The following is a 24,376-nucleotide window of genomic DNA, read 5'->3' as shown; positions in this document are numbered from 1 at the left end:
TTAGATTTATTCTTTATTTATGAAGTAAAAGATCGGAGTTTCTTTTTTGGTCAAGATTGAAACATCATAGATGAAACTATATTATATTGATATGATAATATTGATAACTGGCATGCTATGCATGTCAAATACTCATGCCTTATGTTACATGTTTTTAGGCCAAAATGGGCAAATTAAATGCCCATTTCACACAAAATATCCAACATTTTGTCCTATTTCTGAAACTAATTAGGAAAATACCCCTATTTTAAAACTCGATTTTTTGACCATCAAATTATACTAAACTGAAAAAAAAAAAATTTTAAAAAAATTTGCAACTCAAGTTTCATGAACTCAAGTACCATGTGAAGTACTCGAATTCAAGGAACTTGAGTTCCCTGAAAAAATTCAAGTGGAACTCGAGTTCCATGAACTCGAATACTTCACATGGTACTCGAGTTCCAAAAAAAAAAATTTTAAGTCCACGTTCGCTATAATTCTATATTTCAAAAATCGAGTTATATATTTAAAACTCGATTTTCAGAAAAATCAAGTTTTAAAACAGTTATATTTTCCTAATTAGTTTTGAAAATGGGGCAAAATGCTGACCTTTTTTGTGTGAAATGGGCATTTTGCCTATTTTGGCCCATGTTTTTACTTACCATATCCCTAGCAGTTTATAGATACTTGTACAAAATTTTTGCTCCTGAAATATTTTTTCAAAATCGAAATTTCCTTTGTTCTTATTAACAGCGCATAAGATACGGGCGAGCTATAAGCCCATAACAAATGCCTATGGCCGTGATGATTAGTTATGAGTTATGACATGTTGAACATAGTCCTCAAGTGATAATTAAGGTCCGGATAAGTATCCTATAGGTCAATAAATTCTGATCATTAAATTCTTTCTGTTTTCCCTCTATGTTCTCAATTATTTCAAACTATGAGCCATAGATTCAAAATTATGTAGTGATGAAAAATTTACGTACAGAGATTTTTTAATTTTGGTCTGACCAGTTTGAGGCTTAAAGCAGACATGCACAATAAAAACATCCATTGCGGAATCTACAAACTTCCTCACTGCATAAACATCAGAGGAATAAAAAACAAAGAAAGTAGTCTTATGGCTTTGTTGTTGTGCCCGTACTTCACCTTATACGATCACTGCTTGTTTAGTCACATGACTCTTACACGCAGCGAATATTAGCTCTACTTGGTCAGGAAGGTGTCACATGTACTTCCATATTATGTGCAACTCCATGAAGAGCCAATTTGTTTTGTTCCTCTTTGTGTAATTGCTCGTAGCTAATGGCTCTTGTTTTATAGGATACCGCACTGTACATGTAATTCAAACACAATACTCCAACCCATTTAAAGTTTTGAAGTGGAAAGATCTACCAACTAAGAGTTGGTTTGGATATTACTGTAAATTGAAAATTAAAAATTAAAAATATTGTAGCAAAATAATTTTTAATTGTGTAAATAGTGTTGTGGGGTTCATTTTTAATGAAAATTTTGTTAAAAAAGAGGTTTGTGGGTCCCGTGAATGGTGCACAGGACCCACTGGAACTCAATTAACGCTTTTCTCAACAACAAAAAAAAAAAAGTGAAGCATTGGACGTGGAACACAGACTCAGTATCCAAACGGGTACTAAGAGCATTCACAATAAAGCATCTAAAAAATTTAGCTTTTAGCAATTCAAAAACTACTTTATCTATTTTAACAACGTACTTTATAATACAACCTACAACAAAGGTTTTATATTAACATTCAATACATTAAAATAATATAAATTACACAATAAAATAATATATCCAACACAATAAACAACAACCACAAACATCAATACATTAAAATACTTGTTTTTTAACACTCTACATTAAAATATTATTTTTTGTTTTGAGTTGCAGTGGGTTGCCATAAATAGCAGCCTACTGTAGCTGGAACTCAAATACTTTTCTCTGTAGCTTCCTTGCTGTAGAAGCTATATTAAGGGAATTGTTTGCTAAATTGACATTTTAGTCAATTTAGCAACCTTATTGCTAATGCTCTAAGAACATTATTATTGGTATGCTAAAAAGTCATATAGTTATTTTTAGTACCACCAATTCTAAAAAGTAAACTATAATGATGGAGCTAAACTTAAAAATTTTAACTCCCTCATCTACAATGCACATCCATCTATAGGATTGACTTTAAGGGTAAAACTTAAATACAATTTTTTAGGTGTTGTATATTAAGTTTTCAATTAAATTCGAATACAAAATTACAGTCAAACATATGATTGTATTGAATTTAATTGTATTTGTAAAAGGTAATATTGTTTGTATTGCATTGGTTAATTAATATAATTGAAATCAAAATTTAATTGGAGAACTAAATGTACAAGAATTATACTTAGATTTTGCCCTAATTGTAATTCTTTGAACTTTTCCAAAGGTACACATAAAATTACACAATTCATGCAACTAACAAAAAGTGGAGTGAAAATGTGCTGAGGCATTAAGTGGAAAGCAGATTGAAATTCCATGGAATTTAAGCAATAAACACTTCCACAAAACAAAACAAGCATATATGATAAGGAATCATCTCTCAGCTCATGGAATTTTGTTGTTGTTGTGCAATATATATTAAAAGCCAAGAAATGCACGTGCCCACTGCCTAATAAATTCTGGTAAACCTAAAGTTATTTGTTATCTTGGTACTTGTTTGTGATCTTCAATCTACTTCATAATTTTTGAAGCAGGGTTCTTGATTAGCAACAATGCCCACCCACAACAACAAAGATAATAGAAGCAAAAGATATATATAACACCGCGGATATTTGATTACACTTATTCAGTACTCTCACTCCAGTTCTTAATAGCCTGCACCACTGCTTGTTTCACCACTTGAGCATCAATGCTTTCGCCTTGTTCTTCATCCTGAAAGAAACATTTCAACATTCTTAATTATCACTAGTTCTACATATGTATGTATGTATGTATCTTCATTGTTGGTATTTTGTTATAGAAATTTAATAAAAAAAATTTAAATGATCTTACTTCTCCTCCAACTGCTTGTAACCGGAAACTATCAGCACAAGAAACCCTAGCTTCAAGAACAGTAAGACCCAGTTCTTCAAAGGCTTCCAATATGGAGACAAGCAGCCCTGGGCAACTCTTCTCTGATAACACATTTATTAGGTAGCCCTTCTCTAGGGTTGTTACAGTAACCTGAGGAAAATTTACTAGCTATAGGTTACTACGACTAATAGAAATGTTATTTGTGAAAAATAGGGAAAATAAGAAAAATAACTTAAACATTTAGAATAGATGTTAGAATAAGTATGTACCACAGGCGATGGATTTTGATCACTTGAGGTTCTTGCAGTTGTTATATCATGATTCAGTCTTTCTACTTTCTGTTTTAGCTCTTGAATATACTTTGATGCGTCTATTATGATCGAGTTATCGTTTAGCTGCCAAAAATGCATAAAATAAGTAACTGTGAGTTAGAATCCAATTGTGCATATTTTATTTTCTATCCTCAAATAAGGACCACAGAATTTTTTTCAACATTATGCTGAGGGTAGGGGATTAAATCTTAGACATCACTGTTGGGGATGTCAGGAGGTGCCAACTAAGCCAATGATGATTGCAAACTAATTAAGTTGCATCTAGGTTACCAATATTCATAAAAAAGAGAAAAAGAACAAGAACATTAATTGCATCTTGGTGATCGATATCACCCTCTCATTTAATTATAGGTCTGGTAACTTATGTTTATTAATTTATTCTAAATTGTGTCATCATGGAGAGAGAGAGAGAATAGGAGATAAATATATTGGACTGAGGTGCATCTATAAGAGTTTAGGATATGTTTGGAACAGAGGGAGTTGAGTGGAGGGTAAAGAGGAAGATGATCATAGTATACTGAAATCTCCATCCAAATATAGAGTTAGGAAAAACATAAAAGAAGACCAAATCTGGAAAGCAAAGTATTCTAATAACAAAACAAAAGAAGAAGGATGAACTGAAAGAGGAGGTGAAATTAAAAGTGCGAGAGTGACAATTTTGCTTAATGGAACATTCTTATGCAAAATGACCTAATCCATGAGAATATATGTAAGAAGAAAGCCAATGGAAGCAAAAGCCTCAGGAAATAATGCAGGGAATTACAGCATGAGAGTTAGTAATGGAACGAAGTAGTTGCAGCTTCTCATGCAGTGCTGCCCTCTTGTGCTCCCTAGAAACCATGGGATATTGTTTCTCTTTATCTTCTTTTTCTTCAGCTTTCTCTTTCTCTTCCTATGAACTCTTCTGCGAAGCTCTCAGGCTGTTTAAAAGAAGGGATGAGCTCTCAAATCGATATGATCTTCTGTTTGCTAGCTTCCACATGACTGCCTCAGTTTCTTCACAACAAAATACAATACAAAGTGGAGCTCAACTTACCAAACTGCCCTTTTGATCATTCAAATATATATATATATATATATATATATATATATATATATGATTTGTTTTTCTCCTTATAAAAAAAAGAAGTAAAAAATAGCATTTTTCTAGCTACTTTGTGTAGGATTTGGAAACAAATGATTCATTAAAAATGAAAGAATTTTCCTCATCTCCAAAATGAAATAAGAAGCGCATTTTCCTAAATAAACTAAAAAAACAGATCAACTAAGTGAGAAAAATGTTGTCTATTCCAGAAAAGTATCAGAGCAAGTTTAATAAAAGCTTTAATAAGTTGTTATTGTCATTATACTATGACTTTCTACACTGCCAAGTTTTTGGGATGAATAAATAATATGCGTATAATTATTCATTTAAGTTGTGTAGTTTTTTTTAAAATTTCACTCAAGTATAATTATATGTAATCATTTTTAAATAAAATTTTCAATAAAAAGTTACATCCAAAAGAAATGAGGAATACCTTATTTTTCCGATAATATTATTTTCACTCGGAAAAGGAGGGGCACAAGGACAGAATGGTAAAGACCAAATGAGAGTTGGCATATAACTTAACGCGAGGAGGGAACGGAGGGAATCATAAGCTCGTGATGGTGAAGGGAGGTAGGGAGTGAAAATTGGCCATCGAAAGCAGTGTAGAGGAAGCAACAAAAGGATGTTTAGTTGTGATTTTGGAATGCCTCCAAACACTCCTCACGGGGGGGCTTTTTTTTTTCTTTTCTTTTTTTAGCCTCTCCCCCCTCCTCTCTCACCAGCCGGCATTTTGTCCTCTCTCTCATATGTATGCCATTCTACTACAACTTCTCATCTAATGAGATATTGAGATTGATAAATCCTTCCTCTCGGAGTTTGTGAAAAGTGTTTTCCTACCATGTAAAGAATAAAGTCAGCATGCATATATATGCACACTTTTCATAATGATCTGATAGTGATTAGTAAGTACTAGTTTGTTTGTCATGTTTAAAGTTTTGAGATTATAAAAGTTCATCAAAACCACCTTATTTACAACGTACATAGGGAATTTAAGTTGAGCGGTGGTAGGAATTTTATAAATTTTATGAGTAGTATAAATCTGATTATTAACGGTCATGCTAACGAATATTCTTAGGGTATTGGTTAATAATCTCCTTTAAGAAAGTTTTGACACCACTTTTATAAAAAATAAAACAAGTTGTCAAAATATTAATTACTTTTTTTTTATTTTCTCATAAAAATTTTCTTTAAATGAATTATTAACCAATACTTTAAGGACATTCATTATCATTTTTCAATTACTAATATTGATCTTTAACCATAATTAAACTTTTATTATGTTTTTTTAGAAGGAAAAAGGATTAATTTATTTATTATGTTGATGTAACATTGATCAAGTTGAATTTAATTGTCTTCTATATTAAAATTTATAATAGTTTTAAATTTTAACATTTTCCTTTAAAATTTGTTGGAAGAGCAACAGTAGTTTTGCAATATAATATGCGTACATTATTGAGGGCCCCTAATTTAGAGAGAGAGAGAGAGACCATGCAAAATGCATTTGACTTTGATTTATTTTACGGCATGTTTACTTTGTTGTATTAAAATACATACTCCACGTACATTTGATGCTAATACACTGGTTGTTCTACTTGTACTGGACAATATATATATATATATATATATATATATATATATTGCATTATTTACACGCAAATTTACACTGCTTTTCTTCTTCTTTTTTCATTTAATTATGAGTAATGTTACAATTATCAACTATTTTATAATATTTTTACAAATTGTTGATGTAGTCAGCTTTTTATTGGTTTTCATTTAGGCCCACCGTTAATCTCATTTTTTCATTTTTCAATAACTACTCACCACATCAATAATTTGCAAAAAAGTTTATATCTTTAGTATTATTTTTTAATTATACTGGCAATTAAAACTTACACACTCCGTTTCTTATGTGTTGTAGCTTAAATTTTGTAAGTTAAATTTGACAATGCAATTGTATTTATTAATGCAATATAAATAATATTGTCTTCTCCTAAACACAATTAAATTTAATATTAATCATGAATAAATGCAAATTAATCACATCAATCACTAGTAAATTTTAGCTTACCAAATGAAATGACAACTCCAATTGCCAGAAACTAGGGATAGGTTAGGTACCAGAAACCATTGATGTGAAGATCAAGTGGCATCCAAGTGGCAATAGAAAGCTTGAACCTAGCTAATTATCCAAAGTCACCAGAGACTGATTTAGCTTTTGTTATAGCTAGGCTATCTCTGATCGATGAGTGTATCACGAGATGTGTTATCAAACAGTTGATACGCAAAGTTTTAGAGAGCAGCTCCTTCTTGCTTGCAACATTGTCTCCATTCAACACGGACAAACCACGTACCCACCCCTATTCACATGTGTGCCCATTAATCATTACAACACAACAACGCTCTCCATACATATACCCCTGCTCCAACCTTGTCTCTTGCCACCTTCCATTATAAAAATACTTAATCTTCCTATAAACTCCTATACAGTTTTAGATCTAAATTGATAATAATAATAATAATAATAATTGAAAATTTAAACTTATGTAATAAATTAAATCATATAGTTTTAAAAGTAACAAATTAAATCCTTAACCAATACAATATTATTCATTCAAACGTGTACTTGAGATTTAATTTGTTATATTTTTGAAATTATAATGTTTAGTTTGTCATTTACTTTGACCATATGGTTTAAGATGTAATTTTTTTAATTAATAATAATAATAACTTGTTTTCAATCAAGCTGTATAGTGCATGAGTTATATATGGGGATTTCATTTTCAATTTGTTGAGAATCGATTGATTTTTTACTTGCTCTTGATTTTCCATTAGAGTTGTAGTCATTATTACAACAACAAAAAAAAATACTCTTTTTTTTTTTAAGTGAATGTATCAATTATTGATGTAGTTTTCTTTTCAATCTTGACAGCCTCAGCATTCTTTAATTTCTTCAATGCTATACAATTGAGTTTGTTTTATCTTCAGGAAGGATCCAACTTTTGAAACGCTAAATGGCATAATACTGAACTTCAGCATTTTGTCAAATGAGGGTGACTGGATGCTTATCGAGAAGATGATATATTGAGAAAAAGTGGGAAAAATACAAGTTAAAACAGATAAGCAATTTGTCTTTGGCACTTCTTGAAATTATTAGTATTTCTATTTGCTTCCCTTCAACTAAATATCTTTCATAAATCAATCACTGAGTATTAAAAAAATAAAAATTGAGATTGAAAAAAAATACAAACGGTATATACAAGAATAAAAATTGAGAAATTTTCATCTATTATAGATAGCTACCTCATGCTTTTTACAAATGGAAAAAAAAAATAATAATAATAATAATAATAGGGAGGCAGGAAATTGTGTACCAAGAACAAATGGGTTCATTTATTAGTTTACACCACTCACTGTCACATAACTAGTCACTAAGCTTTTTTTATTTTTATTTTTTATAGGAGTCACTAAGCTTGTTGATGGTTTGTTACATGCAAAAAAATTGGAGATTAAGAAGATTCTTTTTCCGAAATTCATTGTTCTAATTCACATATATTATAATGAAGAATTAATGTACGGATGGAGAATTAATGCTTTTACTATTAACTTTTTTTTAATAAAAACTTTAGGAAGAGCTTTTACTATAAAGTATATATTCTAAACCTTAGGTTCAAAGTTATAGAAACACCTAGACCTAGGGTTTGGTAATTAGTTCTATCATTAGCAAGTGATGTGAGTTATAGTAATCCATTGCTTACGTGTATGCGTTTTCTGTCTACTTATATCAATTATTAATTATATCATGCGCACCCAAAACAAACCGATGTGTCATATTTTATTGCCTAATCATGCAATTAAAGTAACATTAAGTTAAGAAATACTTCTCGTGGCATTCCCTTTTTTTTTTTTTTTTTTTTTGAGAATCATTCTCGTGGCATTCCATATTATTTGAAAATGAATTTCGAGTCCATCATAAGATGACAAACTTATGAAGCTAGTTATCTAAACAAGTTCATCATCATTATCATCAATAATTTGCTTTCTTTATTTCTCATAATATTTTATCCTTCTGCAGAGAGAAGCATTTTAGGATTCTTGTGACTTGCTAGCAAAACTCACGTGAGTCGCACTTCGGGAAGGTACATTCACATGCACATGTGAACAGTGAACTTAACAAATCTAATAAAAGTAAAAAGTTTTGTGTGAGAAGTCTCTGTTGAGAGAGAGAGTTCTTGTTGGCATTTTTTTTTTTACATTTGGCCGTATTCTTCATGGCAATTAATTAAAGAATCTGCGAGGATAATATGAATTTATGAGATATGAACAAAAAACAAGATGTTTCGCTCTATATATGTGCATTCAACATGGAGTGAAAGATCCTATATCAAAAAAAAAAAAAAAATGTAGCGATAGAAAATGTATAAATACAACATCAAATTATTAATATTCAACATCAAATTTATATATGTATGAAAAGTGTGTTTTTCATTGAGTAAATAAGTCATTTTCACGAAGCAAACACACACACACACACTCTTCAGACACCCGCATACACGTTAGAAGAATAAAGAGGTCACTTCCCATTGGTCTTCACCCTTAGAATTCTAGACACGCTTTGCTGTTATGAGTTTTTTGTGGTCAGAGAGGACTAGATGCCTATTGCCTACGCAAATTAACAAATAAATTCTCACACGCTGGACAGCTATGTTACATTGTCTTTTCTTTGGTAAAACTTTTTTTTTTCCTTCCAAATTGATCACTGCACATTATCTCAAGCATCTATTGTTTTCTTATCTAGTATTGCTATCTATATATACTAAAAATTTCTGCTATATATACATGCAAATCAACTCTAGATAACCAATATTAGATGTTTCGCTATCTAGTTGAAGGTGGTAAAAGAATAAACTAATAGATGCCACTGCCCTTCATCTATATATATATCTTCCCTCCAATTCTGATTGTTCTTAATAATTCACGGGGAAACTACGTGCATAGGTTATTCGTCAGAAGAAAATTACGTACTGTTTACCTTTTTCCCTCATAATAAATGCAAGACGTGGACTGGACTACACGTATAATGAGAGCTTATTGGTCAGTTGTCCAATCTCTTAGGACTGTTAGTCTGTAATAAGTGTGAAAATGACAATCCTTTTGCACCATTCTCGAAGCCCTTGCTTAATAACTATACTCGATTTCGGGCCTACGAAGTTAATTAGTAAACTTAATATTATGGTATTTCTTCGGCAAAAAAAAAAAGAAAAAAAAAACTTAATTACGGTATTCATTTTCTTCTTCCCTCTTAGATAAACACACAGACTATGCATGTATATTTTTTAATATTTAAATAACAAAAAATCTAATTTTACAAATCTCATACTACTATATATATTTATGATGAATTAAACCTACAATCGTCCATTCATTAAATTATATGTTTGGATCCCAAGCTTTTAGTTTTATTTCAAATGAAACATTTTTATACTTTAAAATATTTTTTAAAAATCCTTACCATCGTCTAATAGATGGAAAGTGTTTTATTTATTTATAAAATATATGGAAAATGTTGACAAAGTAAAATTGACATAAAGAAGATGAAACCGCTTCAATAACATGAAGCCTATATTGTAGTATATATCTTGTCTGTTAGGTTAGTATTTTCCATCTATAGAATGACTTTTGAACACTTTTAATAATAGTATAGCAACTCGTGAAATATTTTAAAATATAAAAAACAATTTTTGAAATAAAATTTAAAGTTTAAAAACCAAATATGCAGTTTGATAGATAAATAAATATATAAAACTGCTAAGTTGCATAGTTATTGATATACTCAGCTTCATGATTTGGTTACATAGCCCACATCTTTGGAGGTGAACTATTAAAAAAGAATAATTGTCTAGCAGCATTACGAATATGCACGATAGAAGCAAAAATAGTTGTAGCTGTTGTTCAGAGATTGCTACCATGTAGGTCACGGGGTCGGTTTGCAGCTGTAGAACATGAAATTATTTCAATTACAAAGGACAGAAGGATAATATGGAATATTATATAATATTTGGAGCATATCACACCACGCTAGCCTAGCTTGTCCCTTATTCTTCACATGTAAATGGAACCATAGCAAAATCCACCAGTGAAAACAACCAAAAAACCACAGTTGCACAAGAGAGAGAGAGAGATAGAGATAGATATGTACCCTGCAAAGGCCATATCTATTAGACATATCAGAAGGATGTGTTTTCAGTTTTTGCGTCTCTTTGTTGATTTCTGGATAGTGTATGAGAGGCCAGAGATTGTTGCATTTCGGCTTGATGTCTTGTTTGGTATGCAAATGCAACAATTTTCTTCAGGTCCCCCACTAAAATATAGGAGAAGCTCTTGATTTTCTTGGAATGAGGAGGAAGAGTTTTTAGACTTCCTAGCATTTTGAAAATGACCTTTTCTCTGATTTGCGTACAATAGGTCTTATAATATGTAGGGTTACAACAGTATGCCAAAAAGGACATGCAATCACTTAGATGGAGAAAGGCTACTTTGACTCCCAACAAATAAGATCTATCTGTCTGTAATTTGATTGGCTCTTTTCCATGGTTAAGGTCTCAGATTGTCATGACGATATTAGATGCACGTTGATTTTTACAAGACATTGTCGATCACTTTACTGTTTACCAAACGTAAAAAGTACAAACTCTTGAAAAAATGTGAAAACTTTGTGCATTGGTTACAGCTATAATTTCACTGTCATATTATAAGCATAATACTTGAACACTGTTCATGTACTGATTCACTTGATTTTATGGATTGGTCATTGGAGTAAGATTCTACTATCTCTTCACGGGGAAAATAATAAGTAGTACTTGCACTCTTTTGTTTGATGCATTATACAAGATAAGCACAGCCAACGTGGAAATTAATTATAAATAGTAGCACCTAGTTCTGCAGTGCTAATTAGATTCCAGATGATTTTCAAACGGGTTCAGTAGATTTTAGATGACTTTTTCTAATACAAAACCTGGGGCCCGCAGGAATACTGTTGCTGATGGGCTTCTCAAACCCTTTGAAACCTATCATCGGATCCGTGATTGAAGGTTGTTGCCCAAAAAAATAAAGACGATTCATTGATCCATACGCTTTCTAAAACAATTAATTAAGTCTAGTGGTACAAAAAATTTCGCTACTATATATTGATATAGTTGATTGTGAATATTAATTCATAAAAAAAAAAACTAAAAAAAAAAGTGCGAGTGATATGTTTATATAGAAATGATCATGTTCCAATTATAAATTGAGAAAAAATTTATGTCTTTAACATTTCTGTTAAAACAAACTCATTTTCCAATCACAAGAGCATGTTAATATTTTAATCCTGCAAGTACAAAATTAAAATCAATCGTGATATGACATAGCCAAGGTCACTTTTATTAACCAATAAGAGAAAGGTACAGAAGTAACAGAAGCAACAATATCAGGGTTAAAATAACATCCCCTAATGTAAATCAATTAGTTTAACCTTAAAAGTATTGATTCTGCACCACGGAATGTGAAAGCAACATTTTTTGTTTATGGGTGTACGTTAACATGATAACCCCTAACAGAAATCAAGCTCAATAATATAAATTCATAACATCAAAACCAAGCCAAATTTCACCCCATCAACAGTGCAGGTTGAGTGTGCTTATTACATAATTTGTTCAAAATAGTCTGCAATTAATGAAGTTCATATAAGTGGAATCCAGCTCTGTCCGATCAGCTTATGTTTATTCAGAGCAGGATGTTTGAAGTGCAAATTAGTGGTATGAGGAGACAGTTGAGTGATTCCTGCTACCAATGATAAAAACAGCTATTCAACTACTTGGGATGCCATCAGGTCTAAACAGCATGTGGTTATGCGGTGGAAAAGTCTTTGGTTTTCTGGTTTGGTTCCTAAACATGCTTTCATTCTTACCATTAAGTAGAGATTGGTGAGAAATGAAAGATGGGTTTTTATTATGCAGGTATAGGATTGAGTCCAGAGACCATCTTTATTTTGAATGTCTTAACAGTAACACTCAGAAGTTGGAAGTAGATACTTTTGAAGTGTTTGTTATAGGCAAATTCAAGATCAGGATTATCAGCTATCTTATTGGATTATCAATAGTTTAAAAGGTGCAAGTTTGAGATCAAGATTCTGCAAAGTGGCTTTGTAAGCTACAATTAATCATGTTTAGAGTGAAAGAAGTTAAGAGGGGACCCTAGCTGCAGTAATGGCTATTGTGGGGTAGATTGGCTGCTGGAACTAAAATGAAAATTTCAGCTTTAAATCGAGTTAAATGTTGCTTTAGTTGGATTCCCTATTCTATTCTTATTAAATGGTTTTAGGCTATCTGCTGTTTCCCTTTGTTGTATATGTACTGTAGACCCAGTAGTTTCTGGATTTTTTGTTTTTTGTTTTGTTTTTTTGAGTGTATGGGACTTTGTTGTTCTGTTGTAGGTGCGTATGGTTAGAAGGGTGCAGTTAGTGCAGCTCCGCTGCTGGTTGTTTTTGGTTCTGCTTCTGGCAGGTTGGTTGGTCTGGTTGAATAAAGTCTATATTCATCCAAAGACAAAGTTCATCTAAGTAACGGTGGTGAAAGAAGATAATTAATTACAGCAGCAAGAATGGACTGCAAGCTCCGTACGTATGTGCGAAAAAGCATTCAATAATCACGCTTCTTTTGATTATCAAAAGAAGCTTTGATTTTATGTTTATTTAATCAGTCACACGAACAAAGTGCAACTCATCATTCAGATCTGCAATTACATAATTTAAGGCAGGACTCATGAATGAATCATGCTCATTTTTAAAAATCAATTAACAGATCGAAATCAAGCTTTTCATTCTTATTTTGCCGCATCAAAGAAGGAAACCATTACCTTGTCTTTGTACTCTTGTACACCTTGAGCCATTGTTCCGCACTGTTTTCAACTGCTTTGCAATGGTGGATGACTTGGTTGAGGATGTTCTTACACACCTTCTTTGATTGCAAATATAATGCCAAGATTGCCCCTCCATGACAAACAATAATACCCACAAGTTAGAGCCACATAAGTGGATGCATAATTTCTATCCATTTTGCAAAAAAAAAACATGTTTTCTCAATACTCAGTCACCATCAACGATCAAAACAGCAGCGATCAAACAACGAGATCAAACAACCCACCAATCAAACAACCCACTAATCAAAACCCACTGATCAAACAACAACATCAAACAAAAATGACACTGACTCACTCAAGGACACCGATCAAACAACCCAATAATCAAACCTTCCCAACAATTCGACTCGTTCGCCGCAACTCATTTCGCCAACTTTGACCCACTCAAGGACTCGGCCACTAATTCACCGATCTTCCACAACAACAATCACAACAACGACACCTCTTTCTCCACCGAAGATGACGTGTTCGCTTCGCAGCCAATCTCAGAGATTCATGCCGATGAAGTGATCGGTGAGGACTTCAATGGAGGGTTTCCCAGATTGGACGGTCTGATTTTGCCCCCTTCGATGGAGATGGAGCTTGAGGAAGGCTTTGCTCTCAGGGAATGGAGGAGGTATTCTTTCGAATTTCACTTTGTTTCTCTAATAGGCGAGAGATCAGGGCAGTGGCTATTGGCGGCAGTGGCGAGAGATGAATTGATCGGTGAGAGATCAGATGGTTTGATGATTTGATGAAATGAGAAAAAGGGAAAGTGAGGTTCTTTGGTCAGAGCAGGAGAGTGAGGTGAGAGTGAGACCAACAGAGCCGAAGAGAGAGAAAAAATTATTAAAATATTAAATGCACATGCTACAGTAACTGTGCGTAAATGCACGGAGAGCAACCACATCAGTTCGTGCAAATTTTCTGTCTATTTTGCAAGAAAAAACCTACTTTTCTTAATTTACACATCCACTTTTACAAAACACTCACATCAGTTTATCTATTCTACACATTTAGTCAATAAAATTTTCATTCTTTTTACATTTTTTATTATTTCCTTCCCTCTCCTCCTCTCTGGAACCCTCTCACAGACCCAACACAAACCCAGCCACCCAGCCACCACCATCAAACCCACCTACCCACCCAACCACCACCATCAAACCCACCCACCCACCCACTCACCCACCACCATCAACCCACAATCATCAACTACCATCACCCCACAGAAAATCCAAACAGAAATTCCAAACCCCACAAAAAATCCAAACCCCACAGAAAATTGAGACCCCTAAACCCATCATCAACGACTCTCATCGTCTCAATCCTCGACGATGCTGGAGTTCAAGACCTCGGCCCCACACAAAAACCCCATGGCACAGGAAGAGGTGCTAGAGTTGTCCAAGCAGTAACGAGCTTCGCCCTCCATGTCCGATTAATTTTCCGTCACCGTCTTCGTTTCCAAACAGATTGTTGGATCGGAGAGGTTGATCGGCGTTCCCAACTTACTCGCTGCCCAAACTCGCCAATCGAACTCAATCCGTGGCGCGCGAGATCTGCACCGAGCTATCGTCGTCTTCGTCTTCGTCTTCGAAGCCTGAGATTTTGAAAAAGAAGGAGAAGTTGATCGGCTTTGCAGAGTTAAAATGAGAGAAAGAAAGAGCTATCATGAAATGAAAAAGAGAGAGTTGAGATGAAAGTCAGACGTAAGAGAGAGAAGAAATTATTAAAATAGTAAATTCACGAGCTACAGTGACCGTGCATATATGCACAGTCACTGTGGCATTTGTATATTTATGCACAACTTTACAACCACTGATGTGGGTGTTTTTTTGGCCAAAATGTGTAAAATGAAGGAATTTTTGTATTATAGAAGAGTATCCACCAACTAATGTGGATGCTCTAACCGTGTATATTTACACAATTACTATAGCTCGTTTATTCATTATTTTAATATTATCTTTGTACAGTATAAAACACATTTTTCGCTCTTTTTTTTCTCTTTCCTCTCACTGAGCAACACCAACACCTCTCAGGTCTCAGCTTCTCTCTCTCCCTGTTTCATTCCTGAGCTTTTCCTCTCATCTTCTTTCTTCATCTGCTTCTTACCAGCTTTTGCTCATTCTCATCACCACGGAAAATAATGTGATTGGTTTGGGGGTTTTACAGCCCCATGAGTAGGGTGGATCAATTGACAAACTCATATTCTCTATTGACAGACTTTGGGGCTAATTTCTCTAAAAAGGTATGGGTTTTTCTCATTGAGATTTTATGGTTTTTTTTGCTTTTTGGTTTCAAGCAAGATTCTTGGGAGTTTCTCTAAACTAATTTTTTTTAGGGTTTCTTAGGAGTTTCTTATTTCAAATTTTTTCTAGTTTGAGGTGTTTTTTTAGGGATTCTTTGGAGCACACCCAAAGTTATTTTTGAAATTTATTAGTATTTCAGATTTTGTGTGTATTTATATTTAATTATTTTAGAGTTCAGGTTAGGATTAAATTTTATGTCTTTTGATAGGGATTAGTTTCCCCGTGTGTAGGGAGTGTTTAAAGAATTTGGAGTTTTTAAACATGTATTAAATTTCTTTTTCTCCCTTATTTTTCTGACTGATTGAACATGTTTATACTTAGTTATAAACTGCTTAGTTATATACTTAGTTTTCAAATTGTTTTCCTTGTGCTGATTTGGTGGAGTCTCTTATTCCATGTGTGTTTTATCTTAAAGCTGAAGGATTGTGCTTGTAGTTGTCTTTTTGGTTTTCTTTTTTGTGTTTTGTTGGTGGGGTTGAAAGTGAGGGTTTTGATTTTTATTTTTATTTCTGCTACTTTGAGGTTTGATTTTCTTGAGTTTGTACATGAATTGGTCAATGAATTAGCCCATAAGGGTGCTTAGTTGTGATTGTGGAATTTGATTAACTCTGTGCAGTTAGCCCATACGGGTGTTTTTTCCTTTTATATTTGAAGTACACTCGGAATTTGAAGTACACTTGGTTGTGATTGTGGAATTTGATTAACTATGTTCAGTTAAACGGAATATAGTGAATTGGTCAATATATTTTGGTTGTTGATGTAAAATATTTTGCTGAACAGTAGAATGCCAACACCTTTTTTTGGACATCACTAATATTTAATTTAGGCACTACCATGGGTTGACTAAGAAATTTAATTTGATGAGTTCTCTAATTGAGATAGGAACCCTTATTTTAGGAATTGCATGTTTTAGGCTAAATTATGACCCAAAGTGGGATGTATTTTAGTTTTTGTATACAACAAGCAAGATAGGTAATTACATGTTGGGCTCAGTGTGCCCAACAAAGTTTACAAAAAAGCATGAGGCAATGCCTAGCCTACACTAACACAAGGCCTAAGGCTCTTAGATTCACAACAAAACAGCTAAATATATAGAGCAGTGCCAAGGGACTGTTTTCTTCTCCAAAACTTATTTGAAGTGTGACTTTCCTTAATTCTGTGTTAATATAAGTACAAATGCATATGGGTTTTATTTGAGAGTTCTGTTGATAATGTTAGTGCTTTAGACATGAATGGATCATGTGTCAATTGAGACAGTTGGTGTTCTTTGATCAAATTCTTGTGTTCATCTTCTTAGTTCGTGAGGTTTCTTTTAGTTTATGAAGGATGGAGAAGCTCTATTATAGATCCCATACTGTTTACTAGGGCTGTCCAAAGACCCGCCGAAACCGACCCACCCGATGCCGCCAACCGAACCCGACCCGCTGCTGACCGAACCGACTGCTCCGGCGGTCGGCGACGGTTTTGATTCTCCAAAATCCAAGATCAATGGGTCGGAGATCGGATCTCCTCCTCTCAAATCAGTGAAACCCGATCCTACCGACCCATCATTTTCCCAGCGAGTTTTGAGATTTTTTTGGGTAGATCCGGTGAGATTTCGCTAGATCTAGCCGAGATCTTGCCGAAAATGGCCGAGATCTCGCAGGATCTGGCGAGATCTGGCAGGATTTCTAACGTTTTTCAAAAAAAATGTCGCCGAATTCTGCATTTTTCATATTTTCTTGGCCGGATTCTCGCCGTTTGCAAATAATCAACCCCGACCGAGACCCAACCACTTTCCAGCAAGAACCATTCGATCTGATCCGATTTTCTGACTAGTCGGTGGTGGGTCTGAAAATCTGGAACCCGACTTGGTCGGGTCAGTCGCGGGTTGGGCACAAACCCGACCCGGACCGACCCGTAGACACCCCTACTGTTTACCTTTATGTTTTCAGCGAGTTATACTTTTAAATCTATGTTTTTCAGCGAGTTATACCCACCTCTGTCAATTCTTTTCCCCTGCATTATCTAGTAGATAAATTTCAACTTCAATTTTGTTGCATATTAGTGCTACTTCTGAATTATTTTGGTGTTTATTAGGTGATGGACTCACAAAATCCCTTCTTCCTTGACATTTTACAAGACAATGAACAAGGTTTTGAGTCTTTTGACAGTAGTATTTTGATGTCCACTTCGCATTCAGACGTAAATGTCCATCAATCTCCACCCCAAGTTGAAATGGGACAATCTATACCCCCCATTGCAAAAAAATCAACTACTAAGAGAGGTCAATGGGGAATCAACTTCACCGTAGATGAAGACATTAAGCTAGTGTCGGCGTGGCTCAATATCAACTTAGATGCCGTGACATCGACGGACCAAAAACACAACATTTGGGGATAGAATTTGGTCCACCTTCCACAATGACAAGAAATTTAACCGCACCAAGGATTCTTTAAATAGTCGGTGGTCAACAATTCAAAGGGAGACTAACAAGTTTTGTGGATGCTTGGCCCAAATTGAGAACCAGAATGAAAGTGGTAAAACTGAGCATGACAAGATATTTCGACTCAACATCTAATATGTATTGTACATCAATACACTTTTAGTTTTATGATTCTCATTATTTTCAATTTTTTACTTTTGTAGATTGAAGATACAAAAGCTATGTATCTAAGTAATAGCAAAAACGCATTTCAATTGGAACATTGTTGGAGAATTTTGAGGAATGAAGCTAAATGGTGGATTCTAAGAGATAATTTGAAGGTTTGCACAAGAAAGCCAGTCACATAATCTTGTCATAATTTTGCAAGCTCAATAAATCTAGATAAAGATAATGATGAGATGAACTCCGGATAAACCTTAGAGAGTCATAGGCAAGCAGGCCGAAAATGAGAAATTAAAGAAAAGAAAGAATTGTGATGACGTGGTCCCAATGCTTTCCTCCCAATTGGACGAAATCAAGGAAGAAAAGAGGAGAATGCATGAGGAGAAAAAGGAAAGTATGCGCATTGCATTAGAAGAACGAAGAGAGTTAATGCGCACTGCATCCGAAGAACGAAGAGAGTTAATGCGCATTGCATTTGAAGAACGAAGAGAGTTGATTCGTATCAAGGAAGAGAATAATGAAGAGTTGATTCATATTAAGGAAGAGAGGAATGAAGTAGAAAAGAGGAAAATGGAAGATGAGATTATGATGAAAGATACAAGAACCATGGATCTCGAGCAAAAAGAATATATTTGTCTACGTCGTTTGGAAATCTTGGAGAGGTTAAGATCTAAATTTCCATCATAATTTTAATATTATTATTGACAATATCTAATCAAGTAATTTTTTGTATAGTACAAAGATACTAGCACATGGTTGACATAGATGATTTGATGTTAGACATCTCTTTTGTAGTATTTACTTGTGCAGGGGACATGATTATTCAATCTCTAATCATGTTAGATATACTTTTGTAGTCTTCACTTGTGCAAGGAAACAGATGCAATGTTGTAAATTTTGTATTGTGCACGGACAATAGCACTTGATTATTCCATTTAATTTGTAATTCTGTTCTTGTCATTCTATTTTGGGTGAAGCCATGTCTCTGTTGAAGGTGGTTGTACTTGCTGATTTTATTGGTTGTATATGCTATTTGAATGTAAATTGCACTTTCTCAATAGTTGATAGTTTCTGCATATCTGATGTACTTGTTGATAGTTTCTGCATATCTGATGTGTTTTTGTATAGTGTTATTTTTCTGCATAATTATTTGTTTTCGCATAAATTGTTTTGTGTTTCTGCATAATTATGTGTTTCTGCAGAAACTGTTTTGTGTTTCTGCATAGTGTTATTTTTCTGCATAATAGGCAGTTCTAAGGGTTCTGCTGTGTGTACCACATTTGACTGCAAAGGTGTTCCAAGGGTCTATAAATATAATAGTCAAGTTGAAATTGTGGAAAAGCTGTTGAAGGAGATCAAAGATTATGTTTAAACTCAGATTGGAGACTTCAGGAATGTTTCTAATCTATTAAGAAAGAGAATAATCTGTTATAATGGTTGTAATTGTGGTCCGATGCTTTTTTGTAATTGTAGGGTTCTTATGTACTCTTTGCAAATTTTATCAAATAAAATTTCTATCTTTTATCTCAAAAAAAAAAAAAAAAAAACTTAGTAAATTTCAAATTTGTGACAATGAAGTTTAATATTAGAATAAAATTTACAGTGTCCTTTTTGGAAACTTATTAATATTAAACTTAGTAAATTTTAAATTCGTGACAATGAAGTTTAATAGAGTGACAAAGAAGTTTAATATTAGAATAAAATTTACAGTGTCCTTTTTGGAAACTTAGTAATATTAAACTTAGTAAATTTCAAATTCTAATGAAGGTTCACATTAAATAAAAGTAGTAATACTTAGAAATTTAGAATTCCAAATTCCTACGGCTGGCCTTGTAGTTGCCATAGATGCTCGAAGATTTGCTTGAAGTTGAGAATGAATTCATCTATCTCTAATAGAATTATGATGTTCAATGAACTGCATAAGGATACAAGTGGGATTATGTGACACCGGTTCGGGTCCATTATCATCGATTTGATCATAATTGTAGTCATTTGCTCTAAGGTAAGTATGTCGCTCATCTTCAATGATCATATTATGCAATATTATACATGTCATCATAATGTCCTTAAGTGTTCAAGGTGGAAAAAACGTGCAGGTCTGCGCACAATTGCAAATCGCACTTGAAGTACTCCAAATGCACGTTCGACATCCTTCCTGGCCGCCTCTTGTATGGAAGAAAAATGTTATCTTTTATGGTCTTGTGGTGCTGGAATTGTTTTGACAAATGTTGTCCATGATGGATACATACCATCTGTAAGATAGTACCCCATCAAATAGTCATTACCATTTATTGAGTAATTAACCGGAGGAGTACACCCTTCAGCAAGCTCAGAAAATACAGAAGACCGTTCTAGGACATTAATGTCATTGTAAGACCCCAGTAACCCAAAAAATGCATGCCATATCCAAAGGTCATACAACGCCACTATTTCCAAAATTATCGTTGGATCACGAGAATGACCAATATATTGACCTTTCCACTTACGTAGATAATTCTTCCTCCAATGCAAGCAGTCGATGCTCCCCAGCATTCTTGGAAATCCATGGTGTTGGCCAGCCGCTAACAACCTTGCAATATCATTGTTGTTTGGTGACCTCAAGTACTTTTCAGAAAAGATTGAAACTACCGTTTTAACAAAAAATTTTAAGCTTTTTATTGTAGTGGTTTCTCCAATCCTTAAGTATTCATCCATGAAATCAGTCGACACTCCATAAGCAAGCATTCTGATTGAAGCGGTCATCTTTTGAAGGGAAGACAACCCAAGTGTGTTAGCCACATTTCTTTTTTGAACAAAGTATGGTTCAGTAACTTCAACTCTTGAATGGATACGTAGAAAAAGAGAAAGACTCATTCGAAACCTCCTTCGAAATACATTAGGAGGATACACTGGTGTTTCAGCAAAATAATCATGGAAAAGCCTGTTATGACCTTGGAAAGGATTACGCCAGATAAACCTGCAAGGTTGAACCAAACGACGATGTGATGTTGATGCTCCTTCATTGTTTAATTCTTCTATGACAATAGCTAGAGTAAGTTCCAACTCATCATCATCAGAAGATGGATCAAATGGAGGCTCATCATTTGAAAAAATAAAATCAATATCATAATGGAATTCCATTAAGAGAGAACAAAAACCGAATGGAAGAGATAATTTTGTAGAAGTGGATGGAAATTAGAGAGAAAATGGTCATATTTATAGAGCAAGAATTTGACCTTTAAGTTTGAATTTACCATTGGATTTAAAGTTAAAAAATATGACCTTTAGGTTTGAATTTACCATTGGGTTTAAAGTTAGGTTTGAATTTACCGTTTGAATTTCAAAATTATGTCTGGTGGATATAACAATAAAAATTATGACCATTGGGTCAAAAAAAAAATGACCGTTGGTCGGAGACATCGATTCGGTAGCATCGGTTCGGTCACCAATTCTAGCAATACGATGGTCGGATACATTGATTCGGCAACGGTCGTCGGAGCCACTATTACAACAATCGGCCCACTGATGATGGCAGTACAATGGTCGGAGACACCAATCCGGTGGATGGTCACCAAAGCCACTATTTTGGTAGTTTGGGCATCAATGGCGTTCGTTGAAGTCACTATTTTAACAATGCACCCACCGATGGATCACTATTCGACTGTACGGTCGGCAGCGAGACCAATCCGGCGACGTTCGCCGGAGCCACTATTTTGGCGGTTCGGCCATCAGACCTCCACCATAAGCAGCTCTATTGGGCGAGCCACCGATGTTGGTAGTTTACTTAAAATATAAGTTTAAATTAAAAAAGTATGACCATTAGGGAAAAAAAAATTGATGAAGAATAAATATTTTATTGAAAAGTCTTGTAAAATAGATAAACTGATGTGGGTATTTTGTAAAAGTGATGGTGTAAAATAGAAAAAGTAGGTTTCTTGTGTAAAATAGATGAAATCTTTCCCATGAGCTGATGTGGTTGCTCGAGCAACCACACCAGCTCGTGGATAGTCTTCTAAAATACAAAAAGTGCTCAATTTTGTACATTTTAACCTAAAACTCTCCACATCAGTCTTTGTAAAAATGTCTAAATATACACAATGGTCTTGTAAATGAACAGTAACTGTGCATATATACACGGTTATTGTTCACCGTGTAAATAATTTTTTAATTCTTTTTTTCTCTCTCCTCACTCTCTTTTTCTCATTTCCTTTCTCACCTCACTCTCACGGTTACTGTTCACAATGTTAAAGAAATGAATATTTTATTTGAATAAATGTGTATAATAGACAAACTGATGTAGGTGTTTTGTAAAAATAGGTGTGTAAAATAGAAAAAGTACGTTTTAGATGTGCAAAATGGAAAAATTTTTGCACATACTGATGTGGATGCTCTGTAGCTCATGGAAATATTTACACATTTTTACACCCACTGATGTAGGTGTTTTTTTGCTCAAAATGTGTAAAATTTGTATTTTTTTCTATTTTAAAAGACTATAAATGAACTGATGTGGTTGCTCTGTAGCAATTGTGCATAAATGCACAATTTTACACCCACTTAGAGCAACCACATCAGTTCTTTTAAAAGATTCCGTCTATTTTACACAAAAAACCTACTTTTTCTATTTTACACTATCACTTTTACAAAACACTCACATTAGTTTTTCTATTTTACAAAATATTTCAATAAAATATTCATTCTTCATCAATTTTTTATTATTTTTCCTAATGGTCATACTTTTTTAATTTAAACTTAAATTTTAAGTAAACTACCAATACCAGTGGCTCGGCCAATGGAGCCGCTTGTGGTGAAGGTCTGATGGTCAAACCTCTAAAATAGTGTTTCTAGCGACTGCCGCTAGATCGGTGTCTTCACCCACCGTGCCGCCAGCACTGGTGGCTAGACCACCAAAATAGTGACTTCAGCGACAGTCAATATATCAGTGTTTTCGACCATCATTCTGCTATAAAATTTCAAATAAAATTATGCTTTGTTTGAAAAAAAAAAATCACTATCACAATTCTTTTATAATTATATTATATTTATATATATTTACAATTAAGGAAGCTTCCTTGAAGCTTCCTTTTGCCCCTCACTTTTAACCCCAACTACTAAACATCTGAGCCTTTCTTTTATTTATCCTTTTTTATCTCACAAAACCACACCCACATCCTTTCTAAGCCACATCCTTTCTCTGCCACTTCCTCTCCCACGGTCTCTTCTCTTCTTCTTCTTTTTTTTTTTTTTTTTTTTGATCTTTTCCTTTTTCGTAGCTCAGCACTTGTTTCTCTCTTCTCTAATGGCCGCAGCAAGCTCTCCACGAGCAAAGAAAGCAGCAAGCTCTCCATGGCAGTGGTGACAGCGGCCTTGATTTGAGTTTGGGTTTGGGTTGATGGGTTTTTTTTTTTAAAGTTTGATTTTTGGTTCTAAGTTGTTGAGAGTTTCCATTGAAGGTTTGATTTTGGGTTTAGATTGATTTTTGGTTTGATTTTTCTTTGTTTTTGGTTGATTTTGTGATTGGAATATCATGGGTCTGGATGGGTTGTGGTGGTGGTGATTGAGTGGTAATTAGGCGGTATTGATTTTGGGTTAATTCTCTGTGCTAGGTTGCGGTGTTTGGTGGTTGAGTGGTTATTTTCTTCTTCCTTCTTCTTATTCTGGCGCGCTAGGTTGTTGTAAATGGTGGGAAGAGAAGAAGTTTGATAGAGCAGAGAGAAAAAAAGAATAAAATTTTTTTTACAAATGAACAGTAACAGTGTATAAATACACGGTTACTGTAGCACATGGATAAATTTGAACATCTTTGCACATTTTTACACCTACTGATGTGAGTGTTTTTTTACTCAAAATGTGAAAAATTTGTAATTTTTTCTAATTTAGAAGACTATAGCTGGATTGGTGTGGATGCTCTTATGTGAGTATTTTTTTTTACCAAAATGTGTAAAAAGTGTAACTTTTTCTATTTTGCAAAACTTTCCACAAGCTGATGTGGTTGTTCCAAATCATTCATAATAATCATATGGATCACAAAGTCTATGGTTAGACCTTTATTTTTGAAAGTAGTATCAATAGTGGTATCCATTCCCACATCTAAAAAAATTAGTCACAT

General features: G+C 33.9%; 2 protein-coding genes across 2 annotated transcripts; both read right to left on the bottom strand.

Moving 5' to 3' along the window:
- Positions 1-2,481: 2,481 nt before the first annotated feature.
- Positions 2,482-5,187, bottom strand: LOC142638871 (transcription factor bHLH61-like). The gene is made up of 5 exons (XM_075812939.1): positions 4,895-5,187; positions 4,141-4,373; positions 3,315-3,440; positions 3,025-3,195; positions 2,482-2,904 (listed from the first exon to the last, which is right to left on the bottom strand). The coding sequence occupies exons 2-5, from the start codon at positions 4,216-4,218 to the stop codon at positions 2,815-2,817; spliced, it is 465 nt and encodes a 154-aa protein (XP_075669054.1). The 5' UTR covers positions 4,219-4,373; positions 4,895-5,187; the 3' UTR covers positions 2,482-2,814.
- Positions 5,188-20,475: 15,288 nt separating this feature from the next.
- Positions 20,476-21,411, bottom strand: LOC142640027 (uncharacterized). The gene has a single exon (XM_075814140.1). The coding sequence runs from the start codon at positions 21,409-21,411 to the stop codon at positions 20,476-20,478; it is 936 nt and encodes a 311-aa protein (XP_075670255.1).
- Positions 21,412-24,376: the final 2,965 nt, after the last annotated feature.

This window comes from Castanea sativa, chromosome 6, assembly GCF_040712315.1.
Source record: "Castanea sativa cultivar Marrone di Chiusa Pesio chromosome 6, ASM4071231v1".
NCBI lineage: Eukaryota > Viridiplantae > Streptophyta > Magnoliopsida > Fagales > Fagaceae > Castanea > Castanea sativa.
This window is presented reverse-complemented; position numbering and strand designations above follow the sequence as displayed.